Below are 20,844 nucleotides of genomic sequence, written 5' to 3' on the forward strand. Positions count from 1 at the left end.
TCTTCCGTGATCCAGGTGCACTGCATGTCTCACTGCTCACCCACTGAAAGACATTTGGGTAGTGTCCAGATTTTAGCTATTGATATTCCAAATAAAGCTGCTATGAGTGTTCATGTACAGATTTTTGAGTGAACATAAATTTTTATTTCTCTGGCTTAAATACCGTAAGAGTAGTTGCTGGGTCATCCAGTTTTAGTTTGACAAGAACGTCTACACTGTATCCCAGAGTAGCGGTACTGTTTTACATCATCATCAGCAGTGTATGTGTGATCCAGTTTCTCCTGTATCCTTGCTAGCACTTGAGGTTATCACTTCTTAATTTTAGCCATTCTAATAGGTGTGCAGTGATATCTCATTGTACTTTAAATTTGTGTTTCTCTAAATGGCTAATATGTTAAACGTCTTCTCATGTGTTTGCCATCTATATATCCTATTTGGTGAAATCATTGCACAGGTCTTTTGCCCATTTTCTAATTAGATTGTTTAATGTTGAGATTTGAGGATTTTGTTTTGTTTATGTATCCTAGACACACGCCTTTGTCATATGTGATCTGGAAATATTTTCTCCCAGTATATAATTTGTCTTTTCATTCTCTTAACAGTTTTTCACAGAGCACAAGTTTTTAATTTTGATGAGATCCATTTACCAATTTTCCTCTTACAGATCATGATTTTGGTATCAACTCTAAGAATACTCTTTGTTTTGCTTGGGGTCCAAAGATTTTCTCCTATGACCTGTTCTAGAAGTTTCACAGTTTTACATTTTACATTTTTTAAAATTTATTTATTTTTGGCTGCGTTGGGTCTTCGTTTAGTTGCAGCAAGCGGGGGTTACTCTTCTTTGTCTAGTTGCAGCGAGCGGGGGCTACTCTTCGTTGCGGTGCGCAGGCTTCTCACTGCGGTGGCTTCTGTTGTTGTGGAGCATGGGCTCTAGGTGCACGGGCTTCAGTAGTTGTGGCACGTGGGCTCAGTAGTTGTGGCTTGTGGGCTCTAGAGCGCAGGCTCAGTAGTTGTGGCTCACGGGCTTAGTTGCTCCTGGGCATGTGGGATCTTCCCGGACCAGGGCTCGAACCCGTGTCCCCTGCATTGGCAGGCGGATTCTTAACCACTGCGCCACCAGGGGAGTCCCTACCTTTTACATTTAAGTGTGTGATCAATTTTGAGTGTGAGGTTTAGGTCACGGTGTTCCCCCTGCCCCCATTCTGAGTATCTAATTGTTCCAGCACCATTTATTGAAAAAGTGATCCCTCCTCCATTGATTGCTTTTGCTTCTTGGCCAGAAATTAATTATGCATGTTGATGTGTCTCTATTTCTGGCTTCTGTATTCTATTCCACTGATTTCTGTGTTTTTCCCAAGACAGTACCACTGTCCTGATTACTGCAGCTATATGATAACCCTTAACATCAGGGAGAGTACTTCCTCCTTTATTTTTCTCCTTCAAGATTGTTTTGGGTATTCTAGGGCTTTTCCCTGTAAATATTACAACAAGTTTGTATCTGCAAAGAAGCCTGCTGAGGTTTTGATAGGACCTGCGTTTAACCCTATAGATCGTTGTGGGGAGAACTGACATCTTTTCTGTGTGTCTTCCAGTCCGTGACCACTGTGTGACCCTCCAAGTATTTAGGTCTTCTTTGATTTCTTTTATAAAGTTGACAGTTTATAATTTTCATCATAGAGAGCCATGGTGTTTTAGTACTTTTTTTTTTTTTTAGATTTATACCTGTTTTCTTTGGAATAATTGAAAACGGTATTGCACTTTTGATTTTGGTTTCCACTTTTTCATTGTCTGTATACAGAAATGCAGCTTAATTGTATGTTGAGCTTATGTCCTGTGGCCTTAACTGAAATTACATGTTAGTTCTAGGAGATGTTTGCAGGTTCTTTGGGATTTTCTGAATGGAAAATCATGTCGTAGTCTGCAAATAGAAATGGTTTTGTTTTTCCTTTCCAACCTGTATGTCTTTAATTGTTCTTTCTTGCCTTAGTATAGTGGTTAGAACTTGAATATGATTTTAAAATAAGAATGGTGAGAGCAGACATCCTTGCCTTGTTCCTGATCTTAGAGGGAAAGAATTTAGTCTTTCACCATTAAGTATTATGTCACCTGTAGGGTGTTTTTTTTTTTGTAGTTGCTTCTATGAGATTGAGGAAGTTCCCCTGTATTCCTAGGGTACTGGGAGTTTGTATCATGACTGTTGAATTTGTCAGATGCTTTTTCTGCATCAATTGATAAGGCCATGTGATTTTTTTTTTCCTTCTTTAGCCTTTGATATGATAGGTTGCATTGGTTGGTTTTCAAATATTGCACCAGCCTTGCATACCTGGAATAAATCCCACTTGGCTGTGGGGTATTATTTTTTTCATACATTGTAGGGTGGGATTTTATTGAGGAGTTTTGCATCTAAATTCATGAAAGATATTGGTTGGTAGTCTTTTGTTTGTGTGTGTGTGCTCTGCCTTGTCAGGTTTTGGTATCAGGGTAATACTGGCCTCATAAAACAAGTTGGGAAGTGTTCCCTCTTATTTTCTGGAAGAAATTGTGTAAAATTGATGTTAATTCTTTAAAAATTGGTATTGGCTTTTAGTATACTACAATACACAAGAAAAGGCAAGTTATACTTCAAATTTCTGCAAAGTTAAAATTGAATCTTGAATGCCAGGTGGTCTAACAAGTTGCTTATGAAGGGTACATTGCCTTGAATTATGTATGTAGACCGGTTCATTTCAATTCTCATAATTTCTATTTTGTAAAACTCTTTAATTTACACAAACTGCTCCTTGGAGTTTTTAAGATGTTAATTAGTATTGCTTAAAAAAGTAATGATAAACACGTTTGAGAATTATTGCCTGTTACATTCTCCTTCCACCCCCCGGAGTTACAATGCACATTACTTATAGGCTCTGGGAATCTTGCAGTTAAAAAAGAAAGTTTTAACCCAGCATTTTCCAAATATATTCATTACATGTTATCTGTTAACATTTCATTGAACATTTATTTGGAAAATCTCAACATTTTTCTTGTCTTTAACAGGCTTAGGAAAGAGAGCATAATTTTCTCCTGTCAGAGCTGTAAAGCAAGAAACCTGTATTAAAACCATCATCCCCTTCTTATAGTTCCAAACTGTGGTTACTTTCTAAACTATTTCAGAGTGCTATTCAACATCTCCTGCTCCAAAGGGTCTTAATGTTGTTTCTCTTTTGATTGGTGATCTGGAAGGCTTCTGGATTGTACAGCTAGGACTTCTCCTTTCCTATTCATGCTGGCAGAAAGGACAAAAATAGTTCTGACCAGAATAGGCAGGAACAGTTCTCTCTCCCCCTTCCCCTTGCGCTTGGGTCTCAAGGTTCTCCTGTTAATCCTCAAAGGAAATCTTTTTTTAACAGGCAGTTTTGGTGTATATTTGAATATGTATATATGTGTGTGTATAGATACAGATCTGTGCATTTCCAGTTCTGTCCACTGGTAGAGCCAAGAAGCGAAAAGAAGTGAAAAATATTCAGTAGCAATAAGCACGCCTAGCACCTATTCCCTGATCTGTTCCCCACTAAATAGGGCCAAGAATATGCAGAGAAATGGCTGATCCCAGGGCTGGGGCAGGGTAAGTACAAGATAAACCTGGAACATCTTGTTATGCCAGAAATTAAGAACTCACAAAAATGGCAGAGGCATATCATAGGGGGACATAGGAGTTTCCACTGGCTAATTTGGGGACATTTTAAGCAGTGGAATAATTGGGTACAAGAACGACTTATAAACATGGAAAAAGTAGGAATTCATGAGTCCATACTGGTAATAAGCCGTGCTAAATGGGGGAGAAGTGTAGTCTTGTGGTTTTACAGTACAGAATGCCAAGAGCTGAACGGTGCTGTGGGAGGGGAGCGCTGCAGAATCATCTTCGCACTAAGCGCGACCGAGATTGAGCCGCACAAGAATCGCCAGTGTGTGCTCGCTGTAAGGGGAAATTCTCATGAGGGGCAGGACACTTCCGTGGCCTTGAACTCTCCCCACAAACTGCTCATGAGTTACGGCGGCAGGCGGGGGCGGCAGTTATACGGCGGGGTAATGGGGCAATATCTTGACTGGTGGCCACAGTTATCACCACTTAGGAGAAACAGATGGACATCGTGTGCCTCTAGGTGTGAGACCCTGGGAAGGACTAAGAATAAAGTCGAGTGGTGTGGCAGCTGAGAGAGTATAAGCTAATCACAGTGGGGAAAATCCCACAGACGCAGAGTGAGCGACCTGCTAGTAGTGGGAATGGTAGTACTCCTAAAACAGACATCGTCAGTGTCCTAAAAGACAGCGAAAGGCTGTGGAAATGTTCCAAAGTAAAGGAGGCTAAAGAGACGGCAGTAAAAATAATACCTGATCCCAGAGTGGTCCTGTACTGTAGTGGGAAATGTTATGAATTATTGGATCAGCTGGCAAAAGTGGAATATAAAGTTGATGAGTGTACTGTGATTATGTGGAAACACACTCTGAAGTATTTAGCAGGAAAGAGCCCTTATGAAGGTAATTTACCCTCTGGTGGCTCAAAAAAATAGTCTGTGTGGGATGTGTATATGTGTGCTGTGTGTGTGTGTGTATATACACATGGAGAGGGGAGAGGACACACACATGCAAGTGATAAAGCAAATGGAGTACAATTTCAACAGCAGGTGAATCTGGGTACAGGATATGCAGGTGTCCCTTGTGCTGTTTTTATTTGGAGGCTTTTATAAGTTTGAATTTATTTATAAATAAAAAGATTTAAAAAAAATAGATCCTTGTAGAGCCTCCTTTTTTTGTTACCTCTCAGAACAGATGTATCCTTTCTTTATGCCCTGAATCTGAAACATTACATTTTCTCCTTCCCTTTCCCCGTTATTCTCCTGGTTCTGCTTTCTCACAGATAAAATACATAGCATCAACCAACCATGCAGATACAGCAGAACTTGATCTACAGAGGACTTCATATGTAGGATTTCAAATCTTTCAGATCTGGGATTCTCTGTCTACTCTCCCCAGGTACATTCTAGAAGTGACTCTGTAGTTTGTAAGTATAAAGAAGTTGAAGAATTTCATGATCTAGCTAGCCAGGGATCGCTTTTGTCTTCTTAGGTCCAAGCAAGGATGTCAAATACCTACCACCCCACAGTAAATACCACTGTTACGATGGTCTTTTCTGCTGCCCAGAATTTATTCCAGGGTCTTTGCAAGTAGATGTTACCAGTCATGGGGAGCTAGTGCTTGAGCGGAAACCTGTGTGCCATCCCTGCTGTGGGAAGTTTCTCCTCAGCCTTGAATAGTGTGCCTTCCTTTCCATCAGGAGTTATATTCTGTTCCCAGTCTACATTTTGGGCCATTTTGTGGACCCAAATACCCTTTCACTCTTTGCTTCCTGTAATTTAAAAATGCTGCTTGGAGTTATGGACATACCCACCTGTGCACGCTTAGTCTGAGCCGTAATATGGCATTTGTTACATAGACATTTATATGCATTTCACCTCTGCTACTGGACTCTAAGCACAGGGGTTTGTACCACTTTGTTTCTCCTTTAAAATAATATAATCAATTTACGTCTACTGTTGTGTTCTTTTTATGAGGTTTATTTTCTGTAGAATTTTCTCCTCCGTCTTTATAGAATACTGTATTTTGTTTAGCCATATACATATCTGGGTTTATTTCTAGCAGAATGTTTTAAACGGAGTCAGCTTCTGCAGTATGGCTCCCATTGTTTTAACAATCATTGGCTAACTAGGGCTCACTGTAATTGGTAGAACTCAATTAGAAGAGGCAACTCATTTGCCTGTTTCTCTTTAGGGCTGGTTTTCTGCGCTCAGTAACATGGCCCAGAAAATTTGAAAATACTCCTGTTTCTAGAACCATGATACGTACGTTACATCTTTATCAGCTGCAGCTGAGCTGTCAGTTGGACATTTGGCTGAAGCCAAATTACACTTCAATCATTGGCTGTGGTTTTTTGGTCAAATGAAATCCTAAAGTGAGTTTTTACATGTTAGTGTTTCTCTAGGGTTTTAATATTTTATATCTGAACAAGATTTGGTTCTCCTCATATGTGAAGGTCTTAGATGTGTTTGCATTAACTAAAGAAAAGCTTCTGGCAGAGGCAAGAGCAGCCTCTCAGGTACTTGCTAGCTTCAGTCGCGAAGACATGGAGCTCCCTAGGGTGGGACTCTTCCTTTCCCATCTCCATTCTGTTCCTTAATTTGTTGGATGTGACTTGTCACTGATGATAATAAGGTATGCCAGAAGTATGTCAAGTGTATTTTGATAGTGCATAAGTAAAGTGATACTAGGCAGGCTTGTTTCATTTTTATGAATCATTAAGCTTTGTAAATGTGATTTGCTCTAAAGAAAAATAAATTTTATAGTGGAGGGTGCCAAAGCAATGTATAAACGAGACCCTAAACATGTATAAAATACACCCTTAAGGAGGCAGAACATTGATAGTTGGTCCCTGTCAGTTTGGCTTTCTGGATTATTGGATCACCACTCTTTAACAGAACTTTCAATGATGATGGAAATGTTTTTATAATCTGTAGCATCTGGTAGCAGCAGTAACCGCTAGCCACATGTAATACTTAGCACTTGAAATGTGGCTACTGAATTTTGCATTAAGTTACTTTAAATCTAATTGGTCACACATGGCTAGTGGTTACTCCACAGATGTGGATTTTTTTGGTTAGGGACAAAACAACAAGTGTGTTTGATCCAGCAGTTTTAAACCACTTGGGAATCTCCAAAATCTCTGTTTACATAGCAACAGCAAGCAGAATTAGATGGTGGAAAATCATTGAAGGGCCGATGGTGCAGGAAACATGGGTGCAGAGAGGGTAACGTATAGAGATTTTTATGAAGGATCTGAATATTCATTTATTTTAACTAGGAATGTTACAGAAGTGTGATATACAGGTCAAAATGAAAATGAAGCATAGCGTTATAGTTCCACAAATATTCGTTGGGTTCCTATGGGCCAGGCACTATGTTAGTCTTGAAGCAGGGATGGCACATGTTGGGCAGGCAGAGTCCCCCCCCACCTGTTCCTGTCACAGACGTCACCACGCTGACTGCAGAGGTTTTCAGGGTTTTTTCCCACTTGAATAGAGTCAAAATCCAAATGCTTTTCAGTAGAGTACTGCGTGCAGAGTTGGCGTACAAGATGAACATGTTTACTGCCTCTGCACTGATGTACAGAGATGGATAAGACACAATGCTTCCTCTCTGGGAGATCAAGCACATTCGAATGCTTAACAAATAAGATTGTAAAGTAAGAAGGGGAGTGACCTAGAAAAGGCTTTTTTGTGTGTTTTTTTAAATAAATTTATTAATTTGTTTATTTATTTTTGGCTGTGTTGGGTCTTCGTTGCTGTGCGCGGGCTTTCTCTAGTTGTGGCGAGCGGGGGCTCCTCTTCGTTGCGGTGCACAGGCTTCTCATTGCAGTGGCTTCTTTTGTTGCGGAGCACGAGCTCTAAGTGTGCGGGCTTCAGTAGTTGTGGCTCATGGGCTCAGTAGTTGTGGCTCGCGGGCTCAGTAGTTGTAGCTCACGGGCTCTAGAGTGCAGGCTCAGTAGTCGTGGCGCACGGGCTTAGCTGCTCCGCGGCATGTGGGATCTTCTGGGACCAGGGCTCGAACCCGTGTCCCCTGCATTGGCAGGCGGATTCTTAACCACTGCGCCACCAGGGAAGTCCCTTTTTTCTTTTCTTTTTTTTTTTTTTTTTAATTTATTTATTTATTTATTTATGGCTGTGTTGGGTCTTCGTTTCTGTGCGAGGGCTTTTCTCTCCAGTTGCGGCAAGTGGGGGCCACTCTTCATCGCGGCGCGCGGGCCTCTCACTATAGTGGCCTCTCTTGTTGCGGAGCACAGGCTTCAGACGCGCAGGCTCAGTAGGTGTGGCTCACGGGCCCAGTTGCTCCATGGCATGTGGGATCTTCCCAGACCAGGGCTCGAACCAGTGTCCCCTGCATTGGCAGGCAGACTCTCAACCACTGCGCCACCAGGGAAGCCCCCTTTTTTCTTAAACTTTAAGTGTGGGAAGCTTAGATTGTTTGTGAGTCTGAAAACAAAATCTTTCAAAAATCTTTCCTATTTCTTTAGAGATTATCCAGACATCTGTGAGAGGTTTTGTCCATGTATTCACACAGTAAACGATTGCTTATGGTTTCTTCTGTCAGCTTTTAGTTTGGATGCTGAACAGCCCGATTATGATTTGGATTCTGAAGATGAAGTATTTGTGAATAAACTGAAGAAGAAAATGGACATCTTCCCACTGCAATTTGAGGAGATGATTGACCGTCTAGAAAAAGGCAGTGGTCAGCAGGTACAGCTTCATTGTATATATATTAAGTGTGTGTGTATGTCTATATCAATATCGCTTCCATATGGAAACAGTGTAATGCTGGGGAGAGGATAAGCGAGCAGACTGTGGACAAGCATGAATTCATATCTTATCTCTGCCCATTACTGGCCTGTGTAATATTCAGTATGTTTCAATTTCTCTGTGCCTCTCTTTCCCTATCTGTAAAATAGATGGATAAACATTGCAGGATTGTTGCGAAAATTAAATAATTTATATAAAGCATCTAGCTCATGGTCTGACATGTACAAGGTGCTCAGCATGTCTGTTGCTGTTAATGCTGTTATTTTGATTATTGTCATTTAACTTTAGAAGTACTTTTGAGCCTTTTATTTGTATTATGTGAAAATGACATAGTGATTTTACATTTAGCCAGTCAGTCTGCAGGAAGCCAAACTACTGCTAAAAGAAGACGATGAATTAATTAGAGAAGTTTATGAATACTGGATTAAAAAGAGAAAAAACTGTCGAGGGCCATCTCTTATCCCATCAGTAAAACAAGAGAAGCGGGATGGTTCCAGCACAAATGACCCTTATGTGGCTTTTAGAAGACGTACTGAAAAAATGCAGACTCGAAAAGTAAGAGATCCTGGGGAAAGTTTTTTGTAACTTTTTTTTGATGTAAGAAAATTTATTTATAATTATGAGTATCTCAGTATCTGAAGGCTGTGTTTTAATTTGTGTTTCGACAGACTTTCTATATATTGTAATGAAAAATATTAATTTAAAATGTCAGCCTTAAAATTCATTAGAGTTATTAATGATATACTTTAATGTTAATCCATTAAAAACCATATTCAAAATTGATTTCCTGGTAATCCAGGGAAATCCTTTCAGTGTGTTTAAATTCTAATCTCACCCTTCAGATATATATATTCTTATATATCACTAGCTATACTCAGAATGCCAGTAGTCAGAAATGCTTATTGACATAAACAAAGCAAATTCCTATTTGCAGAATCGCAAAAATGATGAAGCCTCTTATGAAAAAATGCTTAAGCTGCGTCGAGATCTGAGTCGGGCTGTTACTATTCTAGAGATGATAAAAAGAAGAGAAAAGAGTAAAAGAGAGCTATTGCATTTAACACTGGAAATTATGGAAAAGAGGTAAAGTATATTTTAATAGCATTAGCAGCGTGATACCATTAGAATTTTGTGTAGAGTTAATTTGTGTCCTAAGCAATTATCTGTAACTCCAGAAATATATTATTTTAATAATAGAGACTACTGAAATGTGTGCTATGGTGTGCTTTGTATAATTTTACATACGTTCTTCTCTTTATTTTCACTTTTAAAGTGACTGGGTTCAGTAAAATTAAGTTATTAAGTTATGCCAGGTATTACATTTTGAAATCATATTCTTTTGCCCTTACTTGAGTTGTGTGCAGGGCTGTGAGGGAGAGAACATTTGTCACTTCTAAAGTTTTTATTTTATTTACTAGATGCTACTGAATTTTTTCTTAACACTTAACTGGGCTTTTTAACAGGGAAGTATAAGAAGGGGAGAGGCGAGGCCCATAATCTTACCACTCAGGTAATCCTTTAGCGGAGCACAGTGAAAACGTCAAGCCTCACTCCCCAATTTCGTAGCCCCTGTTCCCAAAGAAAACCACTAATCAGTTTATTGTGATTCATTTCAGAAAAGTTAGTTTTCTAGCCCAGGCAACTCAAATTAGCAGAAAGTTCCTCAGCACCATTTTAGGCATGACTTTCAACATCTCCACCAAATCTTTCACCAAAATTGCTGGTGTTAAAATTTATTTAAACCTTTGTTTTCTTTCCCACAGTTATCTATTCATGGTGCCAAGATAAAGCTATAAGCCAAAAAGCAAAAGAAAGAAACAATAGGAATTATGTAATCTTTAGTTTTAATAAGCATTCAGCAAGTAGTTTACCTGCAGTATTACCTTAGGTCTAATCAGGGTTTGTAGTTATAGCTCAGTTAGTTAGTAGTCGTCACGAGGATGAGTACTTCCTGAACTAACTTTTTCGACTTCCTTTCTTTGCCGTTTCAGGTATAGTCTGGGTGACTACAGTGGCGAGATCGTGTCTGAGGTCATGGCGCAGAGACAGCCCATGAAACCTGCTTACTCCATCCCCGTCGTCGCCCTCACCAACAGCGGCCAGTTCAAACACCAGGAAGCCATGGACGTGAAGGAGTTTAAAGCTAATAAGGTGATAAAAATTTCTGTGGGCAGTAGTAGCTGATCATGTTGAGTGGTATTTTATCACTAGATTCAGAGTGAAATAGAAAAAATATGTATATAAACCCTACCGTGAAAGCCAGCTTTTGATTTAAGACTGGCCTGTGGCTATAGCAGTAGAACTTGTAAAGAGAGATACCTTACAGTTTAATAATTAACTTTTCTTTAAACACCGTAATGCCATAAACTGCATAAAACTTGATATAAATATTTATGTCAACCGTGATACCTGCCATGATCTTTTTCTTCCTAACAAATATCATTTCTGCCTCTGATCTTTCTTGCCTGTTGCCTGTACCTCAAATTCATACCTCTCCTAGCCTCTGCCCTCACCTGCCATACATATTTCTGACATGCACTGTGTTCATTGCTCTGTCACTCTTGCCTCTGTGTTTTATTCCCGTGTTGTTTCTCTATTTAATGATTTCGTATCTTTATCCTCTAAAACTGCTCACAATTCACTTTCATTGTTCAGCTAGCGAGTCCTTACTACTCTTTATTTTTTTTAATATCTCAGCATTATGGATTTATTTTTCACTATGTTCACAGTTATCTGAAGTTTGCTTTGTGTATATGTTTTCATTATTACTTTCCCAATATTGATTTGTTAATTCTTTAGAATAAAGACTAGACATCTCTTTTTAAAAATTCTCTCCTAGAATTTTCATAGAAAATTAAGAAACAGATACAGATGCCAGCAGTAAAGACTCATTGTTGTTAAAGGATTTCAGCAGCTGGAGAACTTCTGTTCTCTTCTTTTACTTGATTATGATTATGTGTAGGTTGTAGAAACATATTCCTGTTTTCACAGAGACCAACCTCTAAGACTTTACAATAGAAGATGACAAAATGCCAAGGGTCTTGTATCTCTTATGAGTGGGAATGCCTTCATTTTAGCAGTAAACTTATTTTTAAAACTCCCCCCAGACTTTCAGTTTGTTGAACATGGTTGCTAGTGTGTAATTCGTGACTGTATTGCAGCCAGATAAGGCCGACCTTACCCGACCTAAACGTAAATATGAGAAGAAGCCCAAAGTCTTACCTCCGTCCGCTGCTGCTGCCCCTCAACAGGCCGGCCCTGCCGCGCTGCCCGTCTTCAACGCTAAAGACCTGAACCAGTATGACTTTCCCAGCTCGGACGAAGAACCTCTCTCCCAGGTGAGTGGAAGGATTTCTGATTTCTCATGAACGCAGAGGAGGAATGGAGGAAGGCACATGTTCTGACTCACTTCCTTGTATTTCAAGGTTCTGTCTGGCTCTTCGGAGGCTGAGGAAGAGAATGATCCCGACGGCCCTTTTGCTTTCCGTAGGAAGGCAGGCTGTCGGTACTACGCTGTAAGTTTCCGGTTCTCTTTTTAAGTAACAAACTGTTTACCTGGAGCTGACAAAACAAAAAATAATTCAGATTTTTCTTTTTAAGCCTCACTTAGACCAAACTGGCAACTGGCCTTGGACCAGTCCTAGCGACGGAGGGTTAGGGGACGCGCGATACCGCTACTGCTTGACCACCCTGAGCGTGCCCCAGCGGTGTATCGGATTTGCGCGGAGACGGGTTGGGCGCGGTGGAAGGTAAGGCGTTTCTGTGTTCCTAGCAGAGGCGTGTTTTAGCTGGTGGGCGATGGCATCTAAAGCTTAAAGTGAGGTGATCCTCCTAAAGAGCTCGTTTTGTGCCTGTCTGCTATTCTTAACTGATTTCTTTGACTGAGGTACTTCACCGCTTTATTACCTGTTTCTTATACAGCACAACCGTAGCTTTTAATGCATAACTAATGGTTCCCTGATGGATCTGCTTTTCTTTCCAAGATCGAAAGCCTCAGAGATAGATGAAGGCAAGTGTAAATCAGGATTACAAAAAATCGTTTTAGGAGTTCCGGGAGATACTGAGAAAAAGGATTAAGTAAGCTAAGAAATGTCATATAACTGGTACACTGAGTTAACTCGTCAGTGGAAAGGCTCCAGGGTCCATGCAGGACCTGATCTTGACATCAGCTTGTCAGGACGCCGGCCTTTGTTGAGACCTGATAGAGCCCTTCATACTCTGGATGCCTTTATGTGAGAAGTTGTGTGTGGGAGCGGGGAGGAGTTGCAGAACACATGAAAGCAAAGGAAAAGAAAGACACTCGTATAATATTAGTGAAAAGAAATTAAAAGGCAAAACAGATAAATGATCAGGGTGCTTTGAGGAAGAAAGCTAAGGGTATAATTTACGGTCAGTTAATGACTTGTACACGTTTCTTTCATTTTTGAATCTTGAGGGCAATTATGATCACTTCACCGTTAGTTTAGAATTATCCAGTCACTAAAATACATTTTATTGAGCGCTTTTTCAACCCCATCATTATGTTGACATCATAGTAGTGAAAATCCTCTACATGGGCTATATTTTATTCGATACTAGCATGAGTCAGTGTTAACATCTTAAGATGGAATCATTTATAAAGTTTATATAAATAAAATGAAAATATATCCTCTCGAGTGGTAGCTTCAAATATTTTGTCTATAAAAAATTTAAATAGCGTAAATATCCAAAGATCACATACCTTTTACTGCTTTTCTCCTACCTACCCCCTCCAAAAAAAAAAAAAAATGAAGTTTTTGCTTAAATAAAGAACAGATATGTTAGCAATATTTCATGAATGTTTTGGTGCTTTATAATGGAAGTGAAAAATCATATTCTCTTGTATGGTGACAGTAAAGCCAACCGTAGAACTGTTAGAAGACTCTAGCTGTTGTAAGATGGATAGTATACCTTATTCTTTAAGGCGGATTACTTTCTTCTTTAATCGAATCATTATAAAGTGGAAGAACCTTAACAGAAATTGAGATTTTAGCCCATAGAGCCAAATAACGAAATCATCAAATTTATAGCTCTTAAATATTCAGTATGAGGTGGCTTTTGGGGACTTGGGGGAGTAGCTGTTTTACATGTCTGTCTGTGCCTTATTTTTAACAGGGTCTTACTGGACAGAGCTCACTCGGACTATGACAGCATGTTTCGCCATCTGGATTTGGAAATGCTTTCCTCACCACAACATTCTCCAGTCAATCAGATTGCCAATACCTCAGAAACAAATACCTCGGACAAATCTTTCTCTAAAGACCTCAGTCAGATACTAGTCAATATCAAATCATGTAGATGGCGGCATTTTAGGCCTCGGACGCCATCCCTACGTGACAGTGACAGTGATGGAGTCTCCTGTAGAAAATGGTATCGGAATGTAAGTCGAACAGGAGCAGCACAACCCGGGACCCAGACATGCAGCGCCTCTGCGCAGAGTAAAGGCGGCGGTGGCTCAGCGCACTTTGGTATGTTCATTCATTATGACGCGCGTTTCTGTAGAAGCACCGGGTTCATCAGTTTTTGGAATATGTGGTCTAATTATACTTACAGCTAAAAGTCCTTTCCTCTTAAAATAGTATTTTTTAACAATCTAGGTTTAAGTATTTATTTGAGTCCTGATTGTATGTGTGTCTTCATTTAAACATTTCCGCGTACGTGAGATGTTTATTGCTATTTAATATATGACATTTGTTTCCTGGATACACTTTGTGAACTACCAACCAAGATTCAACTATTATGTTTCAAATAATAAAAAAAAGAAAATGGACCATAAATTGATAGTGTTTTATATTTGGACACTTTTCTGGTCTTTTACTTAGACTGCTTTAAAGTAAGCCAGCAAGTCGATAGATAAACAAGCTTTCTCTGCTTACACAGTCATTCAGAATAATTTGTAAGAGGGAAACTAATTTTTCAAAGAACAACGTTTGTGTAAGGATTATTTTAATAATTTTGGAAACATTTTCAGGTAATACCTACTTTAGCATTATGCCTACATTGTGCAATGTGTCTAAAATAAATGCCATCTACTTAAAATATTCCTCAAATTTTAGTTTTCTATTTTAAAGCAAATATCTGTTGTTTGAGGCATGTAGATTATAGAAATTCACTGTTAAAATTGTCATACAGATTTTTATAAAGATGTTGATTCTGTCCCCCTAATTAATCTGTAAGGCTACAGTTAAACCTAATAAATATGAAAATGTGTTTCTTATTCTTAAAGACCTTCAGAAAAGGTCTAATAAACTAATTTAAAGGTCTAATAAACTAATTTACTTTGTGGTTAGAAATAAAGTACTTCTGCGAAGCGGAAGTCTTTCAGCTCATAAGAAAAATAATAACATTTCAGAAATCAAGTAGAAGATAATCTAACTTATTCTGAGGCCTACCTAACAGATTATTTATAATCCCATTAATTTCAGAGTCTATATCATGAAGAGTCAGTTTCTCTCTGCTTTTATAGTCTTAAAAATCAAAATGAAGAATTTTTCAGTACGAAGGAGGACATATATTGGTGTAGAGTGTAGAGATTTTAATGGTATAAACTTGTAATATGTTTCCCTGATAAAGATTTTTAAGTTGTTTAAAATTCTTTTGAGACTAGACGTAGAAAATTGGCTTGTCCTGTCAATTCCTCATCTTCTCCACCTCTTAAATAAAGTCATATAACTATCCTAAGGCTCTTACAGTGATTTTTTTAATGTAAATTGTTTTGCCATACTACTTAAGTAAGCATTGATACTGTAAAACTTACTTGATTTGTGTTTGCCAAAGAATATTAAAAGGTGAACATGGAACAGTAGTATTACCAAAAGTATAGCTGAAAAAAAATCTTTAATAACCGTATAATTTTCTTTTTAATCATTTCCTTCCCCTGTATATGTGACAAAATTAAATGGGTTTATCAGTTTTTTTCTGTTGCATCTAATTGTTTTCAATTTTCCCTTAAATTTTACTAGATCTTCCGTATACTTAGAGAATAGATACCTGCAGGTTGCTTTAGGATAATGCTTCATTCTTACATGTTTGTGAACATTCCAGAAACCTAAAGCTTTTCTCTTCGTGCTCTATAAAGTATGTAACAATGGACTGATATCATGTGTAGCTTTAACTTAAGGGAATTCAGCTATAGGCCCCTGGAGAAAAAATTAAAATTTTAGCAGTTCAGATATTATACAGGATTCTAAGTACTGTTGAACTAAAAGAGTGAGCCACGCTGGGAACGGGAGAAGTGAGTCTATTACTGTTCCTCTTGCAGCATCAGTGCCTGCATTGCTGCCTTGCTCTTAAGCATCTCATCTTGTCGATGTAGTTGTAGTTTTAAAGATTTTTTTTTTCATTTGGTATAGCCCCCAGGTACAAACCAAACTGCTCCGTCTGGTATTCAGCCACAGAAGCTCCGATCTAGTGTGATGCCAGAGGCAACGCGGCCGTGTCGGGCTTGTTGAAAGGAGGAGGTGGACCCGTCGTGGTACACGCTAAAGGAATTTTTAAGGCCTAATTTTTACCACACTGACTTTAGAACTTAACCAGTCATTATATGACCTACGAGTCAGCTGATATACTTGCCTGCCGCCTAAGCCAAATATGTGGGTTTTGATTTAGCCATTTTTGATTATTCTATCATTGTTTTAAATACTAATATTTATGTGTATGCTGTGACATAGTGATGCCCTCTGGACTGATTATCCCTTTTCTAAATAAGCCTCTATAAGGGCCTGTTCTCACTTTGAAATAGGAAATTCTAATGAGGCTGTCAGGAGCCGTTGTTTTTGGTAAAGGGCCTGAGCTTTATCATGCCAGCTCTCGTAGCCTCTGCGTCAGCTGCTGCTTGGAGTCTCTTGTGCTTGCTTCCCTGTCTTGACCGTTCTGCAGAGTTGTGCAGTCAGACCAGTAGCCTGGTTAGTCAGTGCTAGAGTGCTTGGGCCTCTGGATACTGTACAGCAGAATGACGCAGTGTTAGAATTTTTAGGACTCGATTTAGTACTTAAGGATAAATTGTGTATTTGAAATAATCTTTAGTTAATATGTGATTTGGACAGTTTCCAAATACATTTTTCTAATTTTTTCTTATCTACAAAAATATCTTTGGGGAATTCCCAGGCTGTCCAGTGGTTAGGACTTCGCACTCTCTCCCTGCCGAGGGCCCGGGTTCAATCCCTGCTCGGGGAACTAAAATCCCACAAGCTGGGCGGTGCAGCCAAAAGAGAAAAGGAAAAAAAAAAAAAACTTTATAAAAAAAATCTTTGAAAGCTTAGTGTTTGTTCAGTGACTAAGTATTCATTTGCATGTGTTTGAGGGGATATCAGATTCAGAATTAATACCTTTTTTCATAATTAGGAAGGACTCTGTAATTCAGAAAGACTGAAAACAGAAAAGTGATTTCCCCCCACCCCCAGAAAAGTGATTTTAAAACCATTATATGTTCAGGATTTGAATTCCTAGTTCCCAGTGAAATTTCATCAGCATTTTAAGTCATTTTTCCAAACTCCCATATCTACAGTATAGATTTGGTTTATTTTCATAAGTCAATAAGAAATTGTAGCAAGAATGATAGGTTCTAATAAGTCTCAATATCTATAGCTTACTCAGCAGTGCAGTTTACTTCTACTTGTAGCATAAATTTTTTTTTAAATTTTTATTGGAGTATATAATTGATTAACAATGTTGTGTTAGTTTCTGCTGTACAGCAAAGTGACTCAGTTATACATACACATATATCTACTCTTTTTTAGATTCTTTTCCCATATAGGTCATTACAGAGTATCGAGGAGAGTTCCCTGTGCTCTACACAGGTCCTTATTAGCATAAAATTTTAATATTATGGTAAAAAAGGAACTCTAGATTTGAACACTGAATATTTTCATTGTTAGATTATATAGATTTGTGGGACCTCATCCTTACCCAGATGTGTTTCAAAACTCAGAATTACTTCCTCAGCAGATTCTGGAGTAACACCATAGTGAAATACATTAATAGTTTTACAGTCGTGTAGTGAAGTGCGAGAATAGTCACACTCAGTGGAAAGTTTGACCACAAATAACCTGACGTTCAAGACGTTTGCAGCCAGATGAATTCAGGTTTGGTCGTGTTTTGCTGGCATATGAATTACAACAAACTTTTGTTTTCAGATTGGATGTTCTAGGTAACTGATAAGTGCTCATGAACCTCCAGACTATCAATTCAGGCTCACTCATTAGGCGGTCACACTGTAATACTGTCTGCAGTCATTTCAGCTTATGTTTGTTTCTTTATAGTTACCCTTCTCTCCTGTATTAAAATAATTTTCTGCCTGTGTACTGCTCAGAGAAATTTCTAATTGAGGAGTATCTTTTAAAACAGGTGTTTGGGTTTGTTGGTGTTTTTTTTTTTTTTAACAAAATACACATTTTGGTAATCTAGAATCCATCTTCTCAAACTGAATTTTCAAATTGTTTACTTTTTCTTAAGTACCTGTCACCTCCCGCCCCCCACAGTCCTGCCGCCCCCAATCATTCCATTGATCTGCTCCAGCTACAGGAATGTGACTTAAAGGCCAGCAGGCTGAACACTAGGCCATTCCCGGCGCTGGTGTACCTACCACGTGATAGGTCCTTGCGTAAGGCGTGGACTCGTAAAGTTTTAGATTATTTCATCTAAACTCCTACCCCAGAGGATTGTTAGAAGCTACCCACACAGCGGTGGTTTCTGGCTTCTGCCTCGGCACCTCTAGGGGCAGATTAAAATTCAGCAACTTTCTAGATCCAGGTTATTCTGCAGTTGGGAGTCTTGTTTAGAAAGTTTGTCCATATATCGAGCAAAAGCTGCCTCCTTAAATTTAAACCCGCAGGTCCTGTTTGCCCTTGGAAGCAACACTGAGTAAGTTTTCTTGCTCTCCCACATCATAGTGTCCTCCAGATATTTGAAGTCCTGTCGTGCTCCTTCCCTGTTCTCAGCTTTTAATCTTGTGCCTCCGGTGACTCTGCTCCCCTCCCTAGACCCCTGTCTGTCAGATGCTCTATAGATGAGATTTCTTTTAAAGCATGATGCACACTGTTGGTACATAAAAAGTTTGATTACTTTTTGTAAATAATATTAAATCTAAAACAGACTTTTGTCCATTTCTTTTTATATTTAAAATCTCATTGGTTTGGGGGTAGTTTTGTTTCCCCTTCCACTACTGAATACCTTTGTGACCTCAGATGAAAGTTTCTTCATCTCTAGTATGAGATTATAGAAGGAAATCTCCAAGAATCCCTCCTGATCTAAAATTTTTTGGTCCTTTGAAATGATTCTGATTCTGGGTCTGGTGATCTGTCCACAAAACCACCGTGTCCATCTCTATGTGAACTGCAAACTTGACGGCCACACGATATCTGGAGGTAGACATACAACCTAAAAACGTCACCTTGATAGAGATACAGGGAAATATGCTCATTTTGGTTTATTTCCACTTAGCATTTGGTTAGACTTTGAATTATAATGACATCCAAGGTCTTCTCAGTTTCCTGTGTAAGTAATAGTGCAAAACCCAGCTCAGATTTTATTTGCCCAAATTTACTGCCTTACCTTTGTCCAAGCTTTCCTACTCATTCATACAGCCTTTTGGATTGGAATTTTATTTCTCAGAAGAAATATAAAATCTTAGCATCTCATGGCTTGAAAAGGACTTTAATGATGACCTAATTTAATCTCGTGTATTTCAGATGAACATACTGAGCCCCAAAAGATTAAATAACTTGCTCAGGTGAACTCAGCCAGTTATGACGGAGCTGAGAATGAAAGAAAAAATCAAGATCTCTTGGCCCCTAGACCCATGGTTTTTATTACCATCACTTCTAGCTTATATGTTACTCTGTGCATTTCTTCTAGAACATTTATCAAAAATGTCCAAGGGAAATTTTTATAACTGGACTCTGGAGTATAGAGATATGTAAGAAATAGGCTAACATGGGGATCTAAAATCTCAATGAGCGTTAGTGATCTAAAATGTCAGTTGCATTTTTATTTCTAAATCTGTATTTGGAGGAAGTTGACAGTTGTTTAAAAAAAGTGAAATTCACAAAACCCTCAGAGACTAAGGACTGAAATGTTGATTTAAATAGGGCAAAAATATTTGGAACCTTTATTCAAGTCGATTTCCAGTTTAATATTGCTAATGTTTAAATTAAAACAAACACCAGCAGAATTCTGCAAAAGAATATTTTCATTCATATAAATGGAGTTTTGTATATAGATCTTTACAGTGAATGCTAAATTATTGTTTTCTAGATGTGTAATGACGTGACCTTCCAGAAATGGTCCTTTTTTTTTTTTTTTTTTTTGTCTTTTTTTAAGTTTATTAAATATCTCCTACCAGGAAATTCAAGATTTAGGCAACGCACTCAAGCTTAGGAAATTAAAGTAGAAATCGCAAAAACATATTAGCAAACCCATCTAATAAATTAAGGATCTTTAGTTTTAAACAATTGCTTTTATGGATTTTTTTTCAACATAGAGATATTGTTTTAATTATAATCACTCTTTCAGGGCAGCATTTTTTTTTTTTTTTTCCTTCAAGTTCTGGTTTAACACGTTTCTGTTATATGGAAATGGTCACGTTGACAGAAAGTTTATGTCAGTATTTAGGGATTATCCTATTATCAATAAAAGCTTTTTCCGGTAGAATTCAGATCTGAGAATTATAAACATAGTAGGAAGAGAAACTCATCAAAGGACATATATCAACTAAACAGATTTGTAACACCCAAAATAAGAAAATGAAAAGTAGAATTTTTCCAACAAGAAATTATTTTTTGCCTTTGTAACCCAAGAAATTAGTTCAGTGCAATGTAAAAGCCTGTGTAAATACTAATAACTTCTGAGGTTTTCTTAAATATTATTTCACAGTTTTCTGATTCGTTCAAAATGTGGTGGAATTTCTACTTAACATCTATCTAAGCATTTTGTAGTTGTCCTAGGCAGAAGCTGTATCCTGGGGGGTAAAAGATTCTTATGAGCTATAAGTGCAAATGGTAAAACTTGATGAAGTAATATTCTAAAGAAATTATCCAAATGTCTTTAACTAAAGACAACAACAAATTAGCTGGCAGTATTTTGAAAACATTAAACTTTAGACTGAGGAAATATGCATGATTTATAGATTCCCTAGTACCCAGGGATGCATGATAACCCTTTTTTTTCTGTTTTAAATAGTTCTTACCCAACCATCAGAGGCTTCTTAAAAGAAGCCTTTAAAGTCAGATGTTGTGATTGTATGCGCTTTTTTTTTTTCTTTTTTTTAAATTGGCAAAAAAAAAAAAAAAAAGAAAAAGAAAAAGGTTTCCTTTTTAAAAACTGCACACACTTTTTGGGGGAGTAATAAATGAACATTTTTTTGTTTGTTTTTTTTAGAACTGAGCTCTCCATAGACAAACATAAGTAGCATAACACAGTGTCTTTCCTCAGACATCATTCTGTA

General features: G+C 38.2%; 1 protein-coding gene across 7 annotated transcripts in view; it reads left to right on the forward strand.

The window, feature by feature from the left end:
• Nucleotides 1-20,844, forward strand: part of EPC1 (enhancer of polycomb homolog 1) — a 93,750-nt gene that overhangs the window by 67,099 nt on the left and 5,807 nt on the right. For 2 of the 7 annotated variants that reach the window (XM_082452762.1, XM_082452764.1), the window contains exons 3-10: nucleotides 8,102-8,324; nucleotides 8,733-8,939; nucleotides 9,319-9,467; nucleotides 10,376-10,535; nucleotides 11,546-11,722; nucleotides 11,810-11,899; nucleotides 11,970-12,133; nucleotides 13,518-13,870. In XM_082452762.1, the coding sequence (XP_082308888.1) occupies nucleotides 8,102-8,324; nucleotides 8,733-8,939; nucleotides 9,319-9,467; nucleotides 10,376-10,535; nucleotides 11,546-11,722; nucleotides 11,810-11,899; nucleotides 11,970-12,133; nucleotides 13,518-13,870 (1,523 nt within the window). The remainder of the gene's footprint in view (nucleotides 1-8,101; nucleotides 8,325-8,732; nucleotides 8,940-9,318; nucleotides 9,468-10,375; nucleotides 10,536-11,545; nucleotides 11,723-11,809; nucleotides 11,900-11,969; nucleotides 12,134-13,517; nucleotides 13,871-20,844) is intronic. The other 5 variants (XM_082452768.1, XM_082452765.1, XM_082452766.1 and 2 more) reach the window with 3 other exon arrangements.

Source organism: Balaenoptera physalus, assembly GCF_965194825.1.
Source record: "Balaenoptera physalus genome assembly, chromosome: 2".
NCBI lineage: Eukaryota > Metazoa > Chordata > Mammalia > Artiodactyla > Balaenopteridae > Balaenoptera > Balaenoptera physalus.